Source organism: Protopterus annectens, chromosome 4.part1 (assembly GCF_019279795.1).
Source record: "Protopterus annectens isolate FY-2018-M chromosome 4.part1, PAN1.0, whole genome shotgun sequence".
NCBI lineage: Eukaryota > Metazoa > Chordata > Ceratodontiformes > Protopteridae > Protopterus > Protopterus annectens.
Genome location: NC_056734.1, coordinates 628,217,465 through 628,238,600, shown reverse-complemented (window position 1 = coordinate 628,238,600; position 21,136 = coordinate 628,217,465). Strand labels below are relative to the sequence as shown.

The 21,136-nt window shown below is 42.0% G+C and overlaps 1 protein-coding gene across 1 annotated transcript in view; it reads left to right on the top strand.

Annotated features, from left to right (window-relative positions):
• Positions 1 to 21,136, top strand: part of PIK3CA (phosphatidylinositol-4,5-bisphosphate 3-kinase catalytic subunit alpha) — a 1,902,358-nt gene that overhangs the window by 1,105,892 nt on the left and 775,330 nt on the right. The window contains exon 16 of the mRNA XM_044070443.1: positions 11,637 to 11,719. Coding sequence (XP_043926378.1) covers positions 11,637 to 11,719 — 83 coding nt within the window. The remainder of the gene's footprint in view (positions 1 to 11,636; positions 11,720 to 21,136) is intronic.

Here is a 21,136-nt window from a genome sequence, read left to right as displayed (position 1 = left end):
ATGGAATTTTGAGACAGCCTACATTACCAGCCAATTTGGATGAGAGTGGTCTTCATCCTTTCAGCAATATGAATAGCCTTAATACAGGGGTATAAGCTTTCTAGGCTCCAAATCAGCTTGCAGGGAGAACTTCAGTTTCAACAGTACAGAATCATATCCATGAGCTACTGGTAGCCGATGACCGGATACAAAATAACTTCTCATTTGCACAACCTTTGGACCCTCTACCAGTGGATAATTTTGTTGGGTTAGTGGATGAGTTTGATTACAGACTGTTTAAATTAAAAAAAAAAAACTACAGTTGGTGAATGCATATTTTATAGAAAGTATACACGTCAGAAGAGTTCCCAAAGGCTTAAGGATGCTGCGCTTTCCCCCAGGTTACAGATCAATTCAGTGTTACACAAGGAACTGTTAGTAGTTTTTGATAGTGGGCTGTCAGTATATGGACATAGTGATTAAGTACAACAACAGTTTAATTGAGCAACTTCAGAAAGAGATCCATACACTTGACTTGAACATTATCAATAACCCTCAGTATGAGAGATATCAATATGAGTACACCAGGGTTTTCAGGAGTACTGAAAATAAGGTGCAGGCAATTCACAACATCAAGATAAAGAAACTTAATAGGGCTAGAGTAGTGTATGAGAACCAGCAAGCATATCCTCTCCCTCCTAAGATTCATCCCTGGGACACTTGGACATGTAATGACATCAGTGTTAATTTAGATGCCAACAGCAACTCACTTGGTAATTCCAATAATGAATATTGGGACAGTGATAGCCATCCGAATGCAACAGTCCCTTTAGAAGAACAACCACTCTGGAGATCGGAGAGAATATGGAACAGGAATTTAGTGAACCACCAATGAGATGACCGGATGGGTGATGTAAGACACAAAGTCATGAATGTATGGCCTCAAATAATAATAGTCAGCAGTAGTGAAGATTTTAAGATTTATAATTATTCAGATACATCATTACAAGTGGACTGCATGGACCTTTTTGAAAAAGGTTTTTCTTTTGTACACACAAAACGAGCATCTCTTCCTGAATGTATTATGTATCTAAAGTTGTATTTCAGGAAGATTGATTTAAGCTTGTTAAAAGATGTCCCAGACACACTTAATGTTTTTAAAGTGGCAAGCACTTTTACTTCACACCTCCACCCAGTTTTATCCCTGTATGAGAAGATTTGTGAAATGTTCTTGAGGAACTAATTTAGTCACCAGCTAAGAAAAGGGAGTAGCAATTTAACAAAGCAGGACCTTAAATGGATGGAATTCTTAAAGGGACAAAACGTGCGGGTGATGGCACCCGACAAAGGTGGAGGAGCAGTAGTAATGGACAATGAGATATAGTGATAATGTTGTGAATATACTGAGGGGGCGAACATATACACCATCCAGTCTGAATGAACTTAATGGAACGTATAAACGCATTCAAGTGCAAATGAGGGACATGTTTATTGATCAATGTGTCACCTTGGAGGAATATATTTATATTAATCCAGTGTCACCTAGGGCTCCCACCATGTTTGGAGTGCCTAAAATCCATAAGGACATTCAGAATCCACATATGCAGTTGCTCAGTTCTTGGACACTAAATTGAAAACACCTTTTTAAGGAATAAACCACAACTGTGTATCGATTCTTGGCATTTTCTGAAAAACATCAATGAATTGGAATATGAGGAAATGGATATACTCAACAGTGGGCGTAAGGGATTCTATACACAGTTATTCCTCATGGTTTGGGGTAGCTTAGTTTGTTGATTATTTGAATAGAAGACATTTCAAATAGGACATGGTGAATCTGGATGAAGAAATGTTGGAAGTGTTCCTTAAAAATAATTTTATATGTTTTAATGGTGCGTACGTTTTGCAAGAAGAAAGAGTAGCCAAGGGCTCACCAGTTGGCTCATTATTTACCAACAGACTAATGCTGGAATGGGAATATAGGTTTGTTAGACAGCTCATTCCAATGTTTCATATAGCATTATTTAAGCTATTTGGATGACATATTCTTTGTATGGAAAGAGGAAGAAGAATGAATGCAGTCATTCATAGACTACATTAATGGGACAACTATTTTTTAGATATTTAGTAGTGAATTTAGTCACTTGGGTCTTCCATACTTGGATGTTTTATTAACTAAGTACACTGAGAACAAAAGGTATGCGTCTACAGTTTATCGGAAGGCCACATATTCTAACACTTTGCTGCATTTTTTGAGTGCCCATACCTTTTTCCAAAATAAATGGACAACTGGTGAGGGCTGCCAGGATGACTTCGCTGAAAGTTCTATTTAAGGAGCGGATGAAAAAAACAGAGCCTATCTGGAAATCTTAATAGATGAGTTGATAAAAGTGTCAGGTAAAAAGAAATGGTGGCCACTTTAAACACCACTCTTGAACACAATGGGACAGGTACAATAGATCTCAGACTCTGCACTTCTTTCAGGGCCTAATATGAAGACAGCAAAGATTTTGACGTCTAGTATGGACATTATGAATATCAGATCCATTTTAAACAAGAATTGGAGTTTACTGTGGGAGGAAAGGGCACTTCGTGACATGGTGGGGTTAGCCCCAGTGGTATAATACAGGAAGAACAATACTTTGAAGAATTGGTTTGAGAAACCCAGGAGAATCAATGCCTCCAATCCAGGAATGACACGTTGTGGACGATGCTCGATGTGCAGTTATATCCATATTGGAGATGGCCTTATCATTAAAGGCAAATGATTTAAGATGCAATTATGAGCAGATTGTGATAGCAGGGCCTTAGTTTATGTTGCAGTATGCCAACAGTGTGAATGCTTTTATATTGAAAAACTGAGAGAAAAATACGCGAAAGGATATATGAGCATCTCCAAGATATCAGGAAGGGTAAAATGACTATTGTCCTTAGTAGGCATATGAGTGAGTACATAGAGCATACATTTAAGTTTACAATGTTGGAACAGATCAGACCAGAACCAAGGGGGAAGTCAGTGGAAAGTCATCTTGAAATAAAAGGAGATATTTTTGCTGGTTATATTGGAATGCATGTTGCTGGCCAGGGATCAACAATTAAGCCAGGATTGCATCTATTTTAAAGCTGAAGTCTTTGAAACGTTAGAAGAGGACCAAGTCTAGTAATCTTAATGTTTAACAATCAGCTTTAAAATTAAAGAAGGGTTTTCAAGAAACATTTTATTTCACAAAAGGGCTGTTTATCATCTTTGTCCTTCAGCATTTCAGTGTTTTCAAAAAATATTTTCAAAAAACATTTTATTACTAAATGAATGACTAGAATGTAGTGTGGAACAATGCAGAAAGGAGCAGGCAACATAATGGTTTGTCATGCATCACATGGATTTAAACTGATAGGAAATAAAGGAAGTTAGTCTCACAAAGTCTTGAACTTGGTCAAGATGAAAGTGCTTGTCTACAGTTTGGTTTTAATTGTTTCATTTTAAAAGTGATTTAGCAGCTTTGTATAATAAATTCCATTTTTTTGTCCTTACCAAGCGTTTTTTTGTTATTGTTTCAAGTTTGTGGTTTACGTTTCGCTTGCAATAATGCTGGTTTTAGCTATGCTCGGGAAGTCTCAACAAGTGTTGTCTATGCTCAGAATTGGACTTGCACCTTCATCAGTACAGATTGAGGTCCAGACATCAGTATTTCATTTGGTAATGTTGATAGTGAAGGATTACGAGCTGCAAAGAACTTAAAAGATCTGCAGCCTTTTGAGACTCCCTGCAGTCCGTTGCTTTGCCTTCATTTGCCTCCTCTTATACTGAGATTACAGAAGGTTTGCAGAGAAACATGGGAACAGAACTAGGCAAACAATCACAGGTACCATAACAGGCTTGGCCACAGGCACACATAAAAGGAGATTGTTTTGACCTCTGAGTGGACGTCTTTGATACCCAAGGTCGTGTATGGTGGTCAGCATTCAGGTTTGAACAGTCAGCACTTGCATCAGCACCTATTAATGCTTTCCAGAAATCCAGAGGAGCCTCTTCTTCTCATCTTTCTTCAATGGGAGTGAGTTTAGATTTAATTTTCAACACCACTTCACCTATTCTAGTTTGTATTATAAAGATTCATCCTCACAATATTAAGGCCCTCCTTCTCAGGATACCAGTTTTAATTACACCATTAGAAGTACGGGTAAAATTTAATGTGGATCACCTTTGAGACTTCTTCTGTTAAGAAAAGGTGGTCTCAAATCTTAGTCTTTGAATTGGTAGGAAGAGTTCAGGCTATTTATTTAAAATATGCAAAATTTGTAGAACAACATTTTGTGGCATCCTGACTGACAAAATCCTACCCAGTGTTCAGCTGATTTCCCATGTAAATTTGAGAATAGTATTGTGCATCTTTATTTTAATCTGAAATTAGACCCTGCAGCTTTAATAGTTCTATGAGTTTGTAGGCACTAAGAACATCTTCCTTTCCTGCAAGTGTTTAAACTTTTACTAGGGGAGGAAGGTGCCTCCTAGTATATGTTAAGAGGGTTTATATTGCTAGCATCTTAGCATTGAAAGCTCATGTACGTTTAGTTCATATACTGTCTTTTCAGCCTTTTATTTTGAGTTGAGTAATAGAAAACACATATAAGGTATTGTATTTTAAAGAAGAGGAAGAGTTACTTTCCAAGGGTCTTCAGGAACTAAAGTGCTTGTGTTATTTTTTTCTCATTTCCACATTGTCCCCCTCCATTATCACCCCCTTCTCAACCACCAGACTCATTCATTCCCCAATCACTGGTGGTTTAGGCCCTTTGTGAAGGGGCCATAATTTAGTCAGCCAACAGGGGTGGTTTATTATTTTTTTTATTGCACTGTTCAGCGCATTCATCCAGAGACAGCCCATGGGTAGAGCATGCAGTGAGCTTCAGCATTGAACCACCCCTTAATTCCATAAGGGGCTGACATCTGCAGGACTGCCTCAGCCATACACAGGAGGCACCACACAGTTGATTCCCTGATCTCCATTAGGAAGATGACCTCCATCCATAGGAAGGCATTCACATCCCCCTTGCCTGAAATGTCAAACGCCTGAGCTGCTACTTGAACTAGAACCCACCTGAGCTTTATTCGTCTGTGTCACTACTGCAGGTTTTAAAGTCCACGTGTGGCGTAGGTGATTCTTTGGTACATCAGAATTTATACTGGGAGATTTGAGCTCAGATCTTACACATTTCATTTACATGAAACTCCCTATTTGGTTCTTCTTCTTCAAAATGTTTAAAATCATGGGAGAAAAAAATATTAAATGACAACAGCAAGAGGAACATAGGTTATTTGATCACATTGACTAATGTTGATATGATACCCTGATCCCACAGAAAAATAGGAAAGGGGATTGATGATAATGTTTCTTTTCAAGAATTGTCTCTCTTCCAAAAGCATACATTTCTCATTTAAATATTTTAAATTTAAATGTTTGAAGTAGTTACGCTCAAAATTGTTTTCTTTTATGACCACTTACCTTCTAGCGACTTTAATCTCCAGCATGCACTTCACTGCTGAGCTTGAAATAGTTTGGTTGAACACCACCATCAAATTTGAGTTTATGGTTCTGTCTTTTATGGTAAAGAGTATGTTGCCTACTGCAGGTGAGTGAGAGCAGATGCCTCAGGTGGAGGAGTTTAAGTATCTTTGGTTCTTGTAGACAAATGAGTATAGCGTGGATCAGGAGAGTGATCAGAGGATAGGTAAAATAATGGCAGTACTACAAGCACTGTTCTGGCCTGTGGGTTAAAGCAAAAGCTGAATTATAGGAGCTAGCTCCCAGTTTACCTCTGTCTTTGTCCCTATCTTCACCTATGATCTTGAATTGATTAGTGTCCTAAAGGATTAGACTGTAGATGCAAACAGCAAAAAAGAGGTTCCTTCAAACTGTAGCTGGTGTCGCTGTTTGTGACAGATTGAGGCATTCAGCATTCCATGAAAATCTCTGAATATAGCTATAGCTTATCCGTGCTGAGAGGAGTCAGCTGAGTTGGTTTGGGTACTGTGTCAGGATGACACCTGGGCATTTCTTTTGAGAGGTGTACCAGACATGGCCCACTGGTAGGAGGTCTCAGGGCAGTCTTTTAGGACACACAGGAGTGACTGTGTCACTGTTCTTGGTTGAAAACGTCTGGGGATAGCACAAGATTAGCTGGAGATTGTTGCTGAAAAATAAGAATGTCAGGTCTGCATGGCACAGTTTGCTACTATTGCAACACTCACCAGGGCAAATAGTTTAGAAAATTACAGTGATATTGGTGATAGTCCAGTTGTGAAAAAGTACACACACTTACTTTTATGGTAATTTTATCTCCTTAACATCTGACTGTTTTGCAGTGGACTTTCCTAAAAACTGTATTTGTCTCCCTTCGTATTTGTACATTACTGCCACGTTTTCAGAAATAGTTCAAGATTTTTTTTTATTAAATTGTCATGAAACATTGTGTAATTTTCATAAATTACTCAGACAAGACATATAACCTCAGAGGCAAAGTAGCAAATGCATGTAGAATTCTAATTTGAAAGTGTCATTTTGTATGCCGCAGTATGTAAAAATATCTGTTTTATACAGAAATATTCGCTGTTTTTAGGCCTGAAATTACAGCATCATTATATAGCCTAACTTAAAATGTGTATGTCTTTATAGTGCTTCACATTTTTCTTATGCAGTTTTCAGAAGAGGATTGTCACAACTTAATAGCATTGCGAGAAGCGGCTCTTCACATGGGTGATTACTGGTACCTTTTATACACACCATTGCCAGAAATTGAAATTTCCCTATAAAAAACAGTTCCTCTTTTACTCATGGGTCAACTAGTTTGTACAGTGATGAGCATTTACACATTTAGTTAGAACTGTTTAAGTCTACCTTACCATATTATAGCAGCCAGGACTATTGCTGCTCAGAGAACATCTAGTTTGGCATTGAGCAGTATCACTGGTTAGGTTAGCTGCAGATTACACCAAGTAAGCAACCTTTCCTCATCTGATTACAAGCACCCTCCACACTTTTAAATATGCATTAGAACCTACAACCATGGATGAGCACTTTCTTGTATCTCTGCATTCAGCTTGGTGGACACGGGCTTCCTGAGGCAATACAACAATTGTCTTATGTACACTGATAACCACTTAATTCTTGAACAGACAAATACAGTATTTGAGAGATGTAGTTGCACATTGACACTAGAGGCTGGATTCATACAGACACAAAAAGCAACAAACAGATTGTCAGCTACTCTCACACATCACTCACTGCACCAGCAAAGGACCACACACACAGACCCACATATGCAGAGGTGCTCGCAGTTAACTTACCAACCTCAAAGGTATCTCAGGTGCAGTCCTCAGAAACTCTGCATGCACACAAACAAGACAGTTCCCAACACAACACATAAAGCCACATCTCATTGTGTCTCAATTGCCAAGCCCATAAGGTGAAACACTTCACAACCCAGTATTCTGGTCATTGAAAACTTCATCATATGACACACTGGTGTCCCTCTTACCAGGCTGGATAAGCAAAAGGTTACAGCTAGTTGTCCGGGGGTGGGGGGGGGGGGGATTTGCCAGATCACTCAAGCAGTCAGATCAGATCGCTTACCAGTAAATACCAGTATGACTCGGTCATAGTCCATGTTTCATAAGTGACCTGAGGAATACCTCCTAGTACTACAGGGACATGATTGAGTTCTCAGAATGTGTCACATGCTGGTATGAGCCTAGCACTGAGCAGCTTTCTACAGTATCCAAGGATGATGCCACAACACCAGCAGAAACTTTAACAATTGGTGTAGCTACTAGTGTCATTCCAAAGGGGTCCAATACTTGTCAGCCTGGTAAGTTGTGGTTGAGAGGCCACACTGCTTTCCCCTAGATGGTCGTCATCTGCCTCCTGTAGGCTTTGTGATATTTGTCAAAACATTATCCACACCTATAGTGCCTTCTTTTTAGGCATTACCAAACAGCAAACCTTCCAGCATAAAACAAAGTACTCAGAACAAGCTAAATATGTTGTTGTTCAGTGCTAGGTGTCTCAACAAGAAATTGCACTCCCTGGAACCTCTCCTCACCCTGGAGAATGCTGACATCTGTGGAGTTACTGAAACATACTTAAAAGCTGCAGAAAGCACTCTGGCCGTGCATGGCTATAACAACTTCCATACATTCCAATCACCCACTGAACATGAAAGAGCAAAGGTGAAGGTGTATCTATCTACATAAAGAATAATCACACCTCAAGGACAGTCAAATAATAGGACATGCTTCAGCTACTCAGTGCCCAACTAGCCATGGGAAAAATCCATTACCATTTTCTTGCCAGCCACATGTCGCCCACCATGAGCCAGGAAGCCCATACATCATACCTGAAGTTACTAGAGTCACACAGTGTCCAGACCAATTACATATTCATAGGTGACTTTAACTACCCCTCCATTAATTGGAAGGCATACAGGACCACTGACATGCAGGCCCAAAGATTTCTTGACTTTGTAAATTTAAATGCCCTGGATCAGCTAGGCTGCACTCCAACTAGAGGAACAAATATCCTAGATCTGGTACTCAAACAATATGGGAGTGCTGCACCCCCACCCCAGTGTGATGTCCTCACTGGTGAAATCAGATCACAAAACAGTGTCCCTTGAAATAAAGGTAAAACTAGTCCTCCCACCTGATTCCCAAAAGTTTATGAACTTCTCTATGATAAATTACCCCCTGTCAAGGGATGGCATAGTCAGTTTCCAAACTCCCCCAAATCCTGAAAACACAGAAACCTATGCAGAGGTGTATGCAATAGCCCTGTGTGGTCATTTAAACAACTGTTCATATGGCAGTAGCAGACCAAAATAAAACAAGGCAAAAACAAGCCACCTTGGTGGACCACTGGTAGTAATAAATTGTAAAACAAAAGAAAGAAATTCCTGTCACAAAATAAAAAGTAATACGCACAACAGAGCAGAAAGTCTCTAATTAGTCTAAACAAGCAAATCAGGGAACTGGTCAAGTATCCAAAAGCAAATTTTGAGGCAAAAATATCCTCCAAAGCTATGGAACCATAAGACATTTTTTCAGATGTTCTTCATGTTTCACTGTTGCAGTCTTGACAGTTGGGATTTCCTGCCTCTGCTGGCCCGACTACCAGAGAAACGTATTTTGCCTCCCTGGCTTTCAGATGCCTTAACCGACGTCAGTACGCTTGGGTATAAAGGAAGCCATCCTGCATCATCATTTCAGTCTTTTCTTGCTGCCATAGCCCAAAGCAGACCAAGTGCATCGGTCAGTCTGCACCAGAGAGATGTCATCAGAAAGGCAAGTACCCCACTGGGGAACCTTTCTTTCTTCGACTCATGTCAGATAAAGTTAATGTTTGTCTCTACTGTGGTAAACAAATTCCACACAGGCACTTCCATGTGCTTCGTGTAAATTGCTTAGGCCCATACCACGACGTTCCAAACTGACCACGACGTTCCAAACTGTTATTTCAGTGCTAGGCTAGGACGATTAGGCGTACAACTGAGTTTTTAGCTAGTTTTCTGAGGCAAGAATCTGTGCAATCACATACTATGGCATCCGCTAGTCTTCCAAACTCAATGTACTTAAGCACAAAAAAGATAAGAAACAAAAGCATAGGTCCATGGACGACAGTCATTCACCCCCCGACTCTCCTGCTAGACTTGTTATTGTTTAGGAAGGTGAGGTGCTTTCATAGCCCCCTTCGACCTTTGATCCTATGACCCTGGCCTCTGTCAAGACCTGTTTGGAGTCAGACATGACTTTGATCCCTTTGACTTCTACAGTGCACATATTCATCTCTTCAGTTGGGTCCAAAACCACTCAGCAGGCCAGGGCTTCTGACTAGCAACTGCTAACCCAGAGACTCTTCTCGGGCTAGGGCTTCCGGTGCATCTGCTATCTAAACAGTCAGGCGCCAGGACATCAGACCCTCCTAGGCCTAAGATCAAACCCACACCAAAGAAAGGCATTGTGGCAGGGTCTTTGCCTGGTCCTACAGGATCCCAGTTTCAGGGACACCCTCAAGATTTCATCAGATTAGCTGAAGACGTCATTAACACTGTAAGGTCCAGACAGACTTCAGGGGATATAACCCCAGGGAAAAGAAAAAGAGACTCCCTTCCTGAATTTCACCCTGACCCTCTGCACTCAGAAGAAAAGTCTGATTTGGAGGACTCTGCATCTGAGGAAGGCCCTCTTACGAGGAATAGGATTCAAAGGAAATTCCTCTCCTCTGCATCCCTGCCTGAAGATCTCACCTTTGTTGAGACTCTGCTTGCTATGAAACAACATTTCCAGTGGGAAGCAGAATACCCACAGGCTAGAAAGAGGGCAAGGGAATTCTTAGACCTCCCTGAGCGCAAACCTCTAGCTATCCCGCCTATCCTGAACATAGTGGAAGTTGTATTTCAGGATTCTTCCTTACATCCTGAGTTGCTCCATCCTGCACCCAGAAAGCCTAACCTGTTGTACAGTGTCCAGGACTCTCATAAATATCTGTTTAAAAACCCAACTGCTGAGCCAGAAGTGGTCACACCTGGTCCCAAGGGATCCAAGACCAGTACCTCTAGAAACCCTTTACCCACTGACAAAGAAAGCATGGCTCTTGATATATTTGGAAAGAAAGTATACATTTCTGCTACCCTCATGATAAGGGCCCTCAGTTGTTAATTTCATATGACCAAGTACCAGCAAACCATTCTTGATCAAGTAAAGTAAAAGCTAACCAGCCTAGAGGATAAGCACCTTTCTGAGGAACTTTTAAATCTGTGCTGTTCCAGTTTTCAAGTGGCAAAACACTCTTTTCACTGTGGGTATGATGCCATGGAAGCCTCTTGGAGGGCAGCTGTCAGTGACACAGTGATCACGAGACATGCTTGGCTTAGGGAGCAACCCCCTCCATGAACAGGTAAAAGCTAATCTCCTGGATGCCCCCTTGACAAAGAGTGCCTTCCTGGGGCAAACGCTGAAGCAGTCCTAAAAAAGATGGAGGAAAAAGCTAAATCTGTGCAAAACAGTTAAGGACTTTCTACAAGTGCAACCTCCCAGGTTTAACAGGAATTTTCCTACCAAACATTGGTCCTTTCCCACCCAATCTAGGAGCAAACATAGAAAGCCTCAGAGGGACGGAACCCCCAGGTATAGATTACAGCAACAAAGATCTAGACAGTGGACCTCAGACTCGCACAGACAAGGGAGTTCTAGGACACGTGCCCTGCCAGAGAGAATTTATGACTCTCTGCTTCCACTTCCCCTCCCCACCCAAAAACTAGGAGGAAGACTGTCCCGTTTCTATCAAACTGGACCCATATTACCTCAGATCAGTGGGTTCTAAATATTATTGCCCATGATTACAAACTCACTTTCAAAGTGCCCTTAAAATTCTCAGGATACCCAGATGTACCTTAAAATAAAAAAAACTCATGTTCTGAAGCAATTTCAAACCACGTGTTCCCAGGGAGTTGTGGAATCAGTTACAGAAGATCAAAAATGGACAGAATTTTACACAAGACTCTTCCTAGTATGCAGAAAAGAAGGGTCTTGGCATCCCTTTCTGGACCTGTCCATCTTAAATCCTTTCCTCAGGGTACCAAAGTTCAAAATGTTGACCTTGCAGAAACTGCTCCCTATGTTAGCCCCTCAGGCATTCACAGTGTCACTAGACCTAAAAGACACACACCTTCACATCCCCATCTTAAGGTCACACAGAGGCTTTCTTCACTTCAGAGCAAGCTCCAGTCATTATCAGTTTTCAGCTCTGCTCTTTGGACTGTCTACTGCACCAAGGGTTTTCACAAAGTCCCTAGCTCCTGCCATTGCTTATTGCAGGACCAGAAGGATTCACATTCACCCCTATCTGGACGATTGCCTAATACAGGCCTTAGAGCAGTCACAGATCCTCAAAGACCTGAAATTTGCACAGGATCTTCTAACCTCCTTGGGTTTCACTCCAAACCTAGAGAAGTCCATCACCATGCCATCCAAACAAATGGTGTTCCTAGGGCACTCCTCTTCCCTCCAAAAGGCCTTCCTCAACCCTGGACAAGGTCAATTTTTGACCAATTACTTCCAGAACTTACAGAACAAACAGTGCATTACGTCCAGACAATTCCTCAGAGCTCGGGAGTACATGGCTTCCTGTATCCTCATGGTGCCACTAGCCAGGCTACACATGAGGAAGCTCCAGTGGTATCTAAAGAATGTGTGGTGCCAGAGCACTCAACCCCAGGCCACCAAGATTTTACCTGATACCTTGCCTCCGACAGGAGCTCTCATGGTGGGTACGGACTTGCCCTTCAAATTCTCTGCTCAAGGCCAAACCCTCCCTACAGATACCTCAGACATCACATGGGGTGCCCATACCCAACATTTTCAAATCCATGGGTTGTGGGATGATAACCAAGAAGAGACACACAAATTGGAAGGAACTCATGGCAGTTCTCAAGGGCTTACTTGTCCTCAAAGAAAAATGGATACCAGGGGGTGCTGGTAGTCCAGACAGACAACACCACAGTCATATGGTACAGAAACAGACAAGGAGGCACACACTCCTACACTTTGCCGTGTAACACTGGGAGACAGCACACTTCATGGGACTCCATCTCCTAATGCAGTACCTGCCAGGGGTGCAAAATAACCTTGCAGATCACCTCAGAAGAAACTTGACAGATCCCCCACATAAGTGGCACCTTCACTAGGATATTTTCCTCAGCTTAACATAAAAATGGGGTGCCCCACAGGTGGACCTCTTTGCCAGCATGGACAGTGCTCAACTAGACAAATTCTGTACCAGGGCAAGAATGGCATCAGCATGGAGAGCGTATGCCTTCTCCTTTCCCTGGACCCACCTCTTCATTTACGTATTCCCTCCTCTACCCCTTCTGCCTCGAGTCCTTCTAAAAATCAGAGAAGATGGTCTAAGGGCCATTCTGATGGCTCCAAACTGCCCTAGGCAACACTGGTTTCCCCTTCTCCTCCAGCTCTCCAGACAAGAACCCTTGGCAGCTACTGTAGAGGGCAGACCTCCTCACCCAAAACAAATGGAGGAATAGTACACCCCAATCTGCAGACCCTGAACCTTTCAGCATGGATTATCCCACAGCACCTAACAGCTACACTAGTTTGTCATCAGGTGCAAAGCATTCTGAAGGAATCCAGAAGGTTGAGCACAAGGGAATTGTACTCGGCCAAATTGAAGAGTCTCTGCTTGGTGCCAGAGGCACCATCTTGACCCGAGCTCAGTCAGCATTTTGGCCATTCTGGAGTACCTAGCAAGTATAGTGGATAAAAGCCTTTCCTACTCCTCTGTAAAGATACATGCCTCAGCCATCTCTGCCCACCTTCCTGTTCTTCCCCCAATCTTCTCACACCCCCTCTTGAAACAATTCTTTAGGGGTGTCATTCCCAATAGGCCTCCCAGGAGGAAACCCACATCTCTGTGGACCTTAACTGTGTGCTAGAAAAATTGACTTTGCCTCCCTTTGAACCTGCAGCTAATGCCTCATTAAAATTCCTCACTTGGAAGACTGATCTTCTTTTAGCCATTACTTCAGCTGGGAGGGTCTTAGAGTTGCAGGCCCTAATGGCAGTAGACCATTTCAGTATCTTCCACAAAGACAGAGTTTCCCTCAGGCCTAACCCTTGCTTTATGCCTAGGGTGGTTACCAGTGTGTCTTTGAATCAACCCATCCACCTTCCTACTTTCTTTCCCAATCCTCAGAACAAGGGAGAAAGCTTACCGCAATCCTGGATGTGCACAGAATGTTACATTTGTACCTAGACAGAGCAAAATCTTCAGGAAATCTGATCAGCTGTTCATCACCTTCACCTATGGATCTGAAGAAAAAACAGCTTTTAAATTGACAGTTTCCAAGTGGATCTCAAGTTGGAGCTTTTCTCCCCAGGCCTCTGCTGAAAATGGACATATATCCAGTTGGACTATCCCAGTCAATAAATGTAAAATAAAAAAATAAATATCTCACTGCATTTCCTTCTGCTCCAGCCATCATGGCAAAAAAAAAAAAATGATTTGGGTAGATCTCACTCTACTAGGGCTGCAGCTACTTCTACAGCCTCCCTTAAGAGGGTCCCCACCAAAGACATTCTGGAGGCAGCCACTTGCATACCTTCACAAAGCATTATCACCTGCCAGCCTTTTCTAAATCCAGAGCAGGATTTGCCTCAGCAGTCCTGCAGGAGATCCTCTCCTCTTCTGGATCTCAAACCAACCTCATTTAAGTTTTGGGAAACTTCCCAACTATCAAGACTGCAAAAGTGAAACATGAACATAGTACAGTTGTGTACACTTACCATAAATGTAGATGTTCGAGTGTAGTCACTGTTGCAGTCTTCTTTCCCACCCTCCTTCCCTCTTGGCCTACTAGGCAGGTATAGAATTTCCAAATTTGAAGACTTTGGGTACTTCCCCAGGCTACCTGGGGTTAGGTAACCCCTTCCTTATTCTCCTTACTTATCTCTGGGCTCCTCCTTCATGGGGTCAAGAAAATACTGAAGTGATGACACAGGCTGGCTCCCTTTATACTTGCATGTACTAACATCAGTTGTGGGGTCCGCCAGCCTGGGAGTCAAAATAAGTATCTCTGGTAGTCGGGCTGCCCGATGGGTTTCATGGGGGGAGATCCCAACTGTCAGGACTGCAGCAATGAATACGCTTGAACATCTACATTTATGGTATGTATACACAACTGTACTTAATCTCAACAGTCTTAAGGGCAGCACTCAGCTATGTGCCGAATTAGTTGTAGATGGCATCACCTATACTCAGCCAGAAGATATAGCAAAATTGCTGGCTGACAAATTCAGCTCAAATTTCACCTCCCCATCACCCCCAGTTCTCCCCCAAGAAATACTCTCCCACCACTCCGCCATTAGTTAACGCCAAAAAAAAGGTTACCACTGAGCTCTGTAAAACTTGGCATAAATGGGGCCTGACGATACCAGATTGCCCTTTAAACAGCTTAAATCAGGACATATCAAGCCCATTAGAATCTCTGTTTACCCACAGCCTCTGGACTGGCTTTGCCCCACTAGAGTGGAGGACAGCAATAATCATCTATCTGCTTAAAGGGGGACCATCTATTGACCCAGGAAATTACACACCCATAAGTTTGACTAGTCTTATATGTAAGGCCATGGAAAGAATATTCATGGACCTGATGAATAATGAAATAGGAAACTTCAAAACACTGGACCCAACCCATTTCAGCTTGGTCAGTGACATGTCATGCCTTCTGAATCTGGTGTATTCCTTTGAGAAAGTCACTAAGGACATGGATGAGGGTAAAACAGTCCATACCATCTATCTTGACCTGGCCAAGGTGTTTGACACAATTTCCCACTCGGGTGTTATAAATAAACTCACAAAACTGAGCATAAATCCCTACATCACGAAATGGATAGCCAGTTGGCTCACAGACATGACACATGGCTAAAGTGGGTGAATCCAGATCTAGCAAGATGCCAGTTACTAGTGGTGTACCACATTACTCAGTGCTGGGACCACCCCTGTTTATACTTCTCTGAAGTTAAGGCTAATATGGAAGGCCTCTGGATGACAAAGTTTGCCAATGACTGCAAGCTGGGGACAATCATTGAATCCTCAGTGATATAGATATTCTTCAGGAGGGTCTAGAGCAGACAAGTGATTGGTAGCAGAACCATGGCCTAAAACTAAATGCAGAAAAATGCATGCCCTTGCAAATTACATCAATAGCACACTCCTAAGAGTAGACTCAGAGGTGAGAGATGTAGGTACACAGATAGATAGTAGGCTGAACTTTGACTGCCATGTGTCCACAGTGGTGAGGAAGTCTTTCTGTGTGGCACAACTTATAAGTAAAGGTATAGCATTCAGATCCAAGAAAATTATAGTTCAGCTGTACTCAACCCTCATTAGACCAAGAACAGAGTACAGTGCAGCATTTGACATGTACTTGATTAGGCATGTACAGCAGCTGGAGGGACCTCAGAAGTTCCTTACAAAGAAAATACAGGGTGCAAACAGTATGTCCTATGCAGATAGATTAAAAGCACTTTCCCTTTACTTTGTCTCTTACCAACTGTTAAGGGGGTGACCTATGTCTAACTTACGAGGCACTAACAAATCCAGCCCTGATAGAGCTGCTACACATCCACAATTTCATTAGGGTCACCTGGTGTAGGGGATCTAAACTTAAGTCAGTGACTGAAACAAAACATGCTGGAGAGACAAACGTGTCTCAGAGATTTACCCATCTTTGAAACAGGCTTTCCATTCACATTAAGCAGAGCACTTCCCTTGCCCTCTTCAAACACAGTTTGGATCAATGGCTGGGGAATCGCAAATTCACATCTGGAGTAGTGCCTGTGTCCCTTATGGACAGGAGCAGTGTGTAAAATAATCAATGCATAGGCACAAATCCATGTCATCCTCTTGCCTCTAGGGGTCACATGTTTAAAATTGGGGTATATTGGCTAGGCTTGTAAGGGTTCTTAAGGTTCTAGACTAGTAATCTATGAACCTATAAGGAAAGCAGACCACTGAAAATGAAATGTGTACCTGTCTGTTAGAACAAGTATAAAATATGTGTATTTTGTTATAACATATAAAATGACAAAAATATCACATTTTTCTGTAAAGGTATTAGTTTTGGTTCACGTTTTATATGAACATACCAGTGATATGATTCAGATACATATTGAGTTCATTAAGGGCAAATGGAGCCCAAATCAAATGCACCTTCATATCAATCAAAAAGAGATGCTAGCTGTACAGAATGCACTGACAGCCTTCAAGGACTACCTTCATCCAGGACAATTAATGATAAAGACAGACAACACCACAGTTATGTGGTACATAAACAAGCATGGGGGTACACACTCCTACCCCCTTTGCAGACTAGCCATGGCATTGTGGAACATGGCCTTGTCCTATCAAATAAAGCTACAAGCTCAATTCCTGCCAGGAAAGCTGAATACTCTGGCAGATGAACTAAGCCGAAATCTCGTGGACCCACACAAATGGAAACTGGAACCATGGACTTTCAACATGTTAACACGCAAATGGGGGAGTCCAGACACAGATCTTTTTGCCTCACCCCAGAACTATCAGTTGGACAAATTCTGCACAAGAATTCATCACAAAAAGCCTGGAAAGTGGATGCTCTATCATTCAGCTGGAAAAACCTATCGGTCTATGCCTTTCCCCCTCTGCCTCTGCTGTCCAAAGTTCTACTAAAAGTCAAACAGGACAACCCAAAAATTATTTTGATTGCTCCAGACTGGCCTCGCCATCACTGGTACACACTGCTGCGCAATGTGTCACACCTTCCACTGTGGCACCTGCCTCAGACACCTTATTTACTGTCTCAGCAGAACAAACAAATTCTGCACAATCCTCTCCAAACTTTGAATCTTGCAGTGTGGCTAATCACCTAAATTCACCCTTAGCATCCCTCAGCAAACCTGTGATGGATGTCATTTTGGAGGCAAGAAGGCCTAGTAGTAGAAAATCTTATGCTGACAAATGGAAAAGATCTTGTGCCTGGAATCAATCACAAGGGATAAGCACAGCAGTGCCCAATATTCCTCAGATTTTACAATATTTAATTGAGATGCTTCACAAGGGCCTGTCCTTTTCTTCCATAAAAATCCATGCGTCAGCCATTTCAGCTCATTACAACACGGAGCCACCCCTCTTCTCTCATCGTCTGCTAAAGCAGCATCTCAGAGGGGCCAAAAACTTAAGACCACCCAGGAGAGCTCCAACCCCTGCCTGGGACCTCAACTTTGTTTTGGAAAAACTTACTTTTCCTCCTTTCGAGCCAGCTGCTACTGCAGACTTAAAATTTCTCTCTTGGAAAACAGCTTTCCTTTTAGCAGTCACTTCAGCTAGAATAATTTCCGAATTACAGGCTCTTATGGCAGTGGAGCCTTTCATTATTTTTCATGTGCGGACAGGGTGTCTTTCAGGACCAATACATCCTTCATGCCTAAGGGTGGTATCCAGTGTGGCTCTTAATCAAACCATTCATTTGCCAACTTTCTTTCCCAATCCACAGAACAAGGGGGAGCGGATTCTGTATTCATTGGATGTACACAGACAGCTTAGATTTTACTTAAACAGGACAAATTTTCTAAGAAAATCTGATCAACTACTGGTGACATTTGCTGCAGGGCCAGAGGGAAAGGCTATTTCAAAGCAAACTATTTCCAAATGGATAAGCCATTGTATTCATTTCTGCTATATGCACCATGGTAAAACTATCCCCCAGGGGATCAGATCTCATTGCTCCAGGGCTGCATCTACTTCTACAGCCTTTCTCAGAGGTGTTCCTACCAGAGACATTCTAGAAGCTGCTACCTGGAGCTCAGTTCATATGTTTTACCATTTACCTCTCTTCTCTAAATCCAGAGCTGGCGTTGCCACTGCTGTCCTGCAGGGCCTTATAGCTGGTCCTAATGCTGTATAATTCCATCCTCCCAACCATAGCTTTGGGAATCTACCCAAATGTAATGACTGCAACAGTGAAACACGAAGAACATAATACAGTTGTGTACACTTACCATAAATGTAGATGTTTGAGTGTATTCACTGTTGCAGTCCTGGTTACCCTCCCTCCAACCCCCTGTTTTTTCTCTTCCTATACTTACACTTTCCTTTACTATGCTTAAAAGCCTTTTTGGCGTATTTGCTTTAGTTTGGAGATATATATTTTTGTGTTTTTAATTATTTAAATATGTGGCTCCCCATTTGGGGGGTACTTGACATCTGGGGCAAGGGAAACTGATGTAATGACGTTGGCTGCATGTTTTATACCCCTGATGACCTGACGTCATGGAAGAAGGGACAGCAACCGACGCAGGACCCAAGACTTTGTTAATCAGGCCGACTGAGGGACAACCTGCCAGCAGATTACCCAAATGTAATGATTGCAACAGTGAATACACTCGAACATCTACATTTATGGTAAGTGTACACAACTGTACTTTCCCTGATAACTGAATCAGTTTTGAGAGAGGTACTATTAATGTGGTAGAAACAAAGGTGCTTTTGTTTTCCAGAGCATACAGTCCTAACCTTTTTGGTAGTGGTGCTATTTGTTTGTCTCGTTTAGCTCTCCTTTTAGAATCTGGGAATCTACAGGGATTATTGATGGCAGTAAATTTACAGTCATTGGCAAACTTAGTCAGCCAATGGCCTATGACATCAGCTCTGATGTCAGGGAAGCTAATGCAAATTGAGTGGCCCCAGTACTAAACCCTGGGGAATACCACTGGTAATAAGTCTTTTTGAGAAGAATATCCCCCAGTCTTAATCTGCTCAGTTATGTCTGTGAGCTGTTTCACTATCCATCAAATAATAAGGGTATACATTTAGGTTAATAAATTTACCTGCGACACCTGGCAACAAAAGCTTTGGCCAGGGACTAACTTTTCCCTTGTTCAAGACCTCAGTGATGTTTTTCAGCTAAGTTTATCATATGCAGACAGGATCTGCCATATGCAACTCTAGGCTGATTTTGATCCAGGTCCAAAATTATATTTTCTATTGACTTGCAGAAAAGGCTTTTGGGCAGTTACCAGTATCAGTGGTAGGACCACCCTTGTGTAGGGAAATAACTTCCACAATGCTCCAAACCTCAGGCATAAAGCCAGATAAGATGCTGAGTTTGAAGAGATTATGGAGTGAGTATTAAGATATTAATTCATACCGACATAAAAGCAGCCTGATGTATTTTCTGGTCCTGTTAACCTAGTATTTTCAGCCTCTGAGAGAGCCTTATTAGGGTGATGATTGGGACAAAGGCAGATCCACAGGTCAAGCTTGTGTAGGTTAGCTGGAGAAAAGGAAAGCTGTTTGAACTGCTAATAGTTCACCTATGTCTTCAAGAACCCATTAGGTGATGCCATGATGCATCATTTCAAAGCACTGCTAGGTATTGTTTCAAAGAATCCTGATATAGTTGAAGAAGGACTTGTATTGGTGTTTAACAGAGGTATCAGTTTTGAATTCATATTTATTTATTTATATTTGTTGACCGGGAGTGTCCGACTGGACGTAGGTCCATTTTCAACGGAGGCCCAGGGAGAAAAGCTCCACAGTTAAAATAAACAGACAGTAGTTACATTGGATTACATAGCGGTTAACAATTTGCATAGCAATTACTTACAACATATTTACAGATAAAGAACATAGTACATCAGTAGACAACTAGAGTCTTTATCTGTGAAGTACATAACAGACATTAACAAATGTTACAAGAAGAAGTTCCTGCTGTATAATAAATACTGGTTTATGAGCATCTGAGCTTGCTATAATCAAAGTAGTTAGTGGAGTGGAAAGAAAGGTAGTGGTTGGATCGGGAGGGTAATATTAGAGTGGGAGTTGCAAGGGCATAGCCAGCATGTTTTTATGTGCGCTTTTAGTAAAGTTTTGAAGTGGGTGCATGATGGTACGGAGGTAATTGTGGGTGGGAGGGAGTTTCATAATTGGGCTATGGTGCAAGAGAATAGTGCTTCACCAGCAGAGTTATTGGCTTTAGTGATCTGCAAGTGATTTCTGTTGCTGGATCTTAGTGGTCTGGTGGTGCGATAGGGGTGGAGTAGATTCTGGAGGGATGGGACATTTAGTGGATGATTTACTAGTTTGTGGGCGAGTGAGAGTTGATACCATTGAAGGAGGTGAGGGAGTTCAAGCCAGCCCAGTTCACCAAGTGGGAGACAGTGGTGACTACGGTAGGATGCCCCTGTGGCGAAGTTGGCGATTTTGTTGTAGCAGGTCTCTAGCTTGTTTAGATTGCATTGCTTTAGGTTGGTATATATTGGACAGGCATAAAGTAGGGTGGAGATAAGGTGGGAATTTGCTATTGAAATCTTTGCTGCTTTGGTGAGAAGTTGCTTATTTCTGTATAGTGCTCCTAGTTTTTTGTGGACTTTTTTATGGTCAAGGATATGTGAATGTCAAATTTTAGTTTATTGTCTATTTCCACTCCTAGCAATTTGGTGTGTTCAGTTGGGTATATAGTGGTGTTGTCTTTTGCTGTGATGTTAAAGTGAGAGTTGTTTTGAGTATGTTTGGTGGGTTGGAAGATGAGTAGTTTAGTTTTGTTTGGGTTG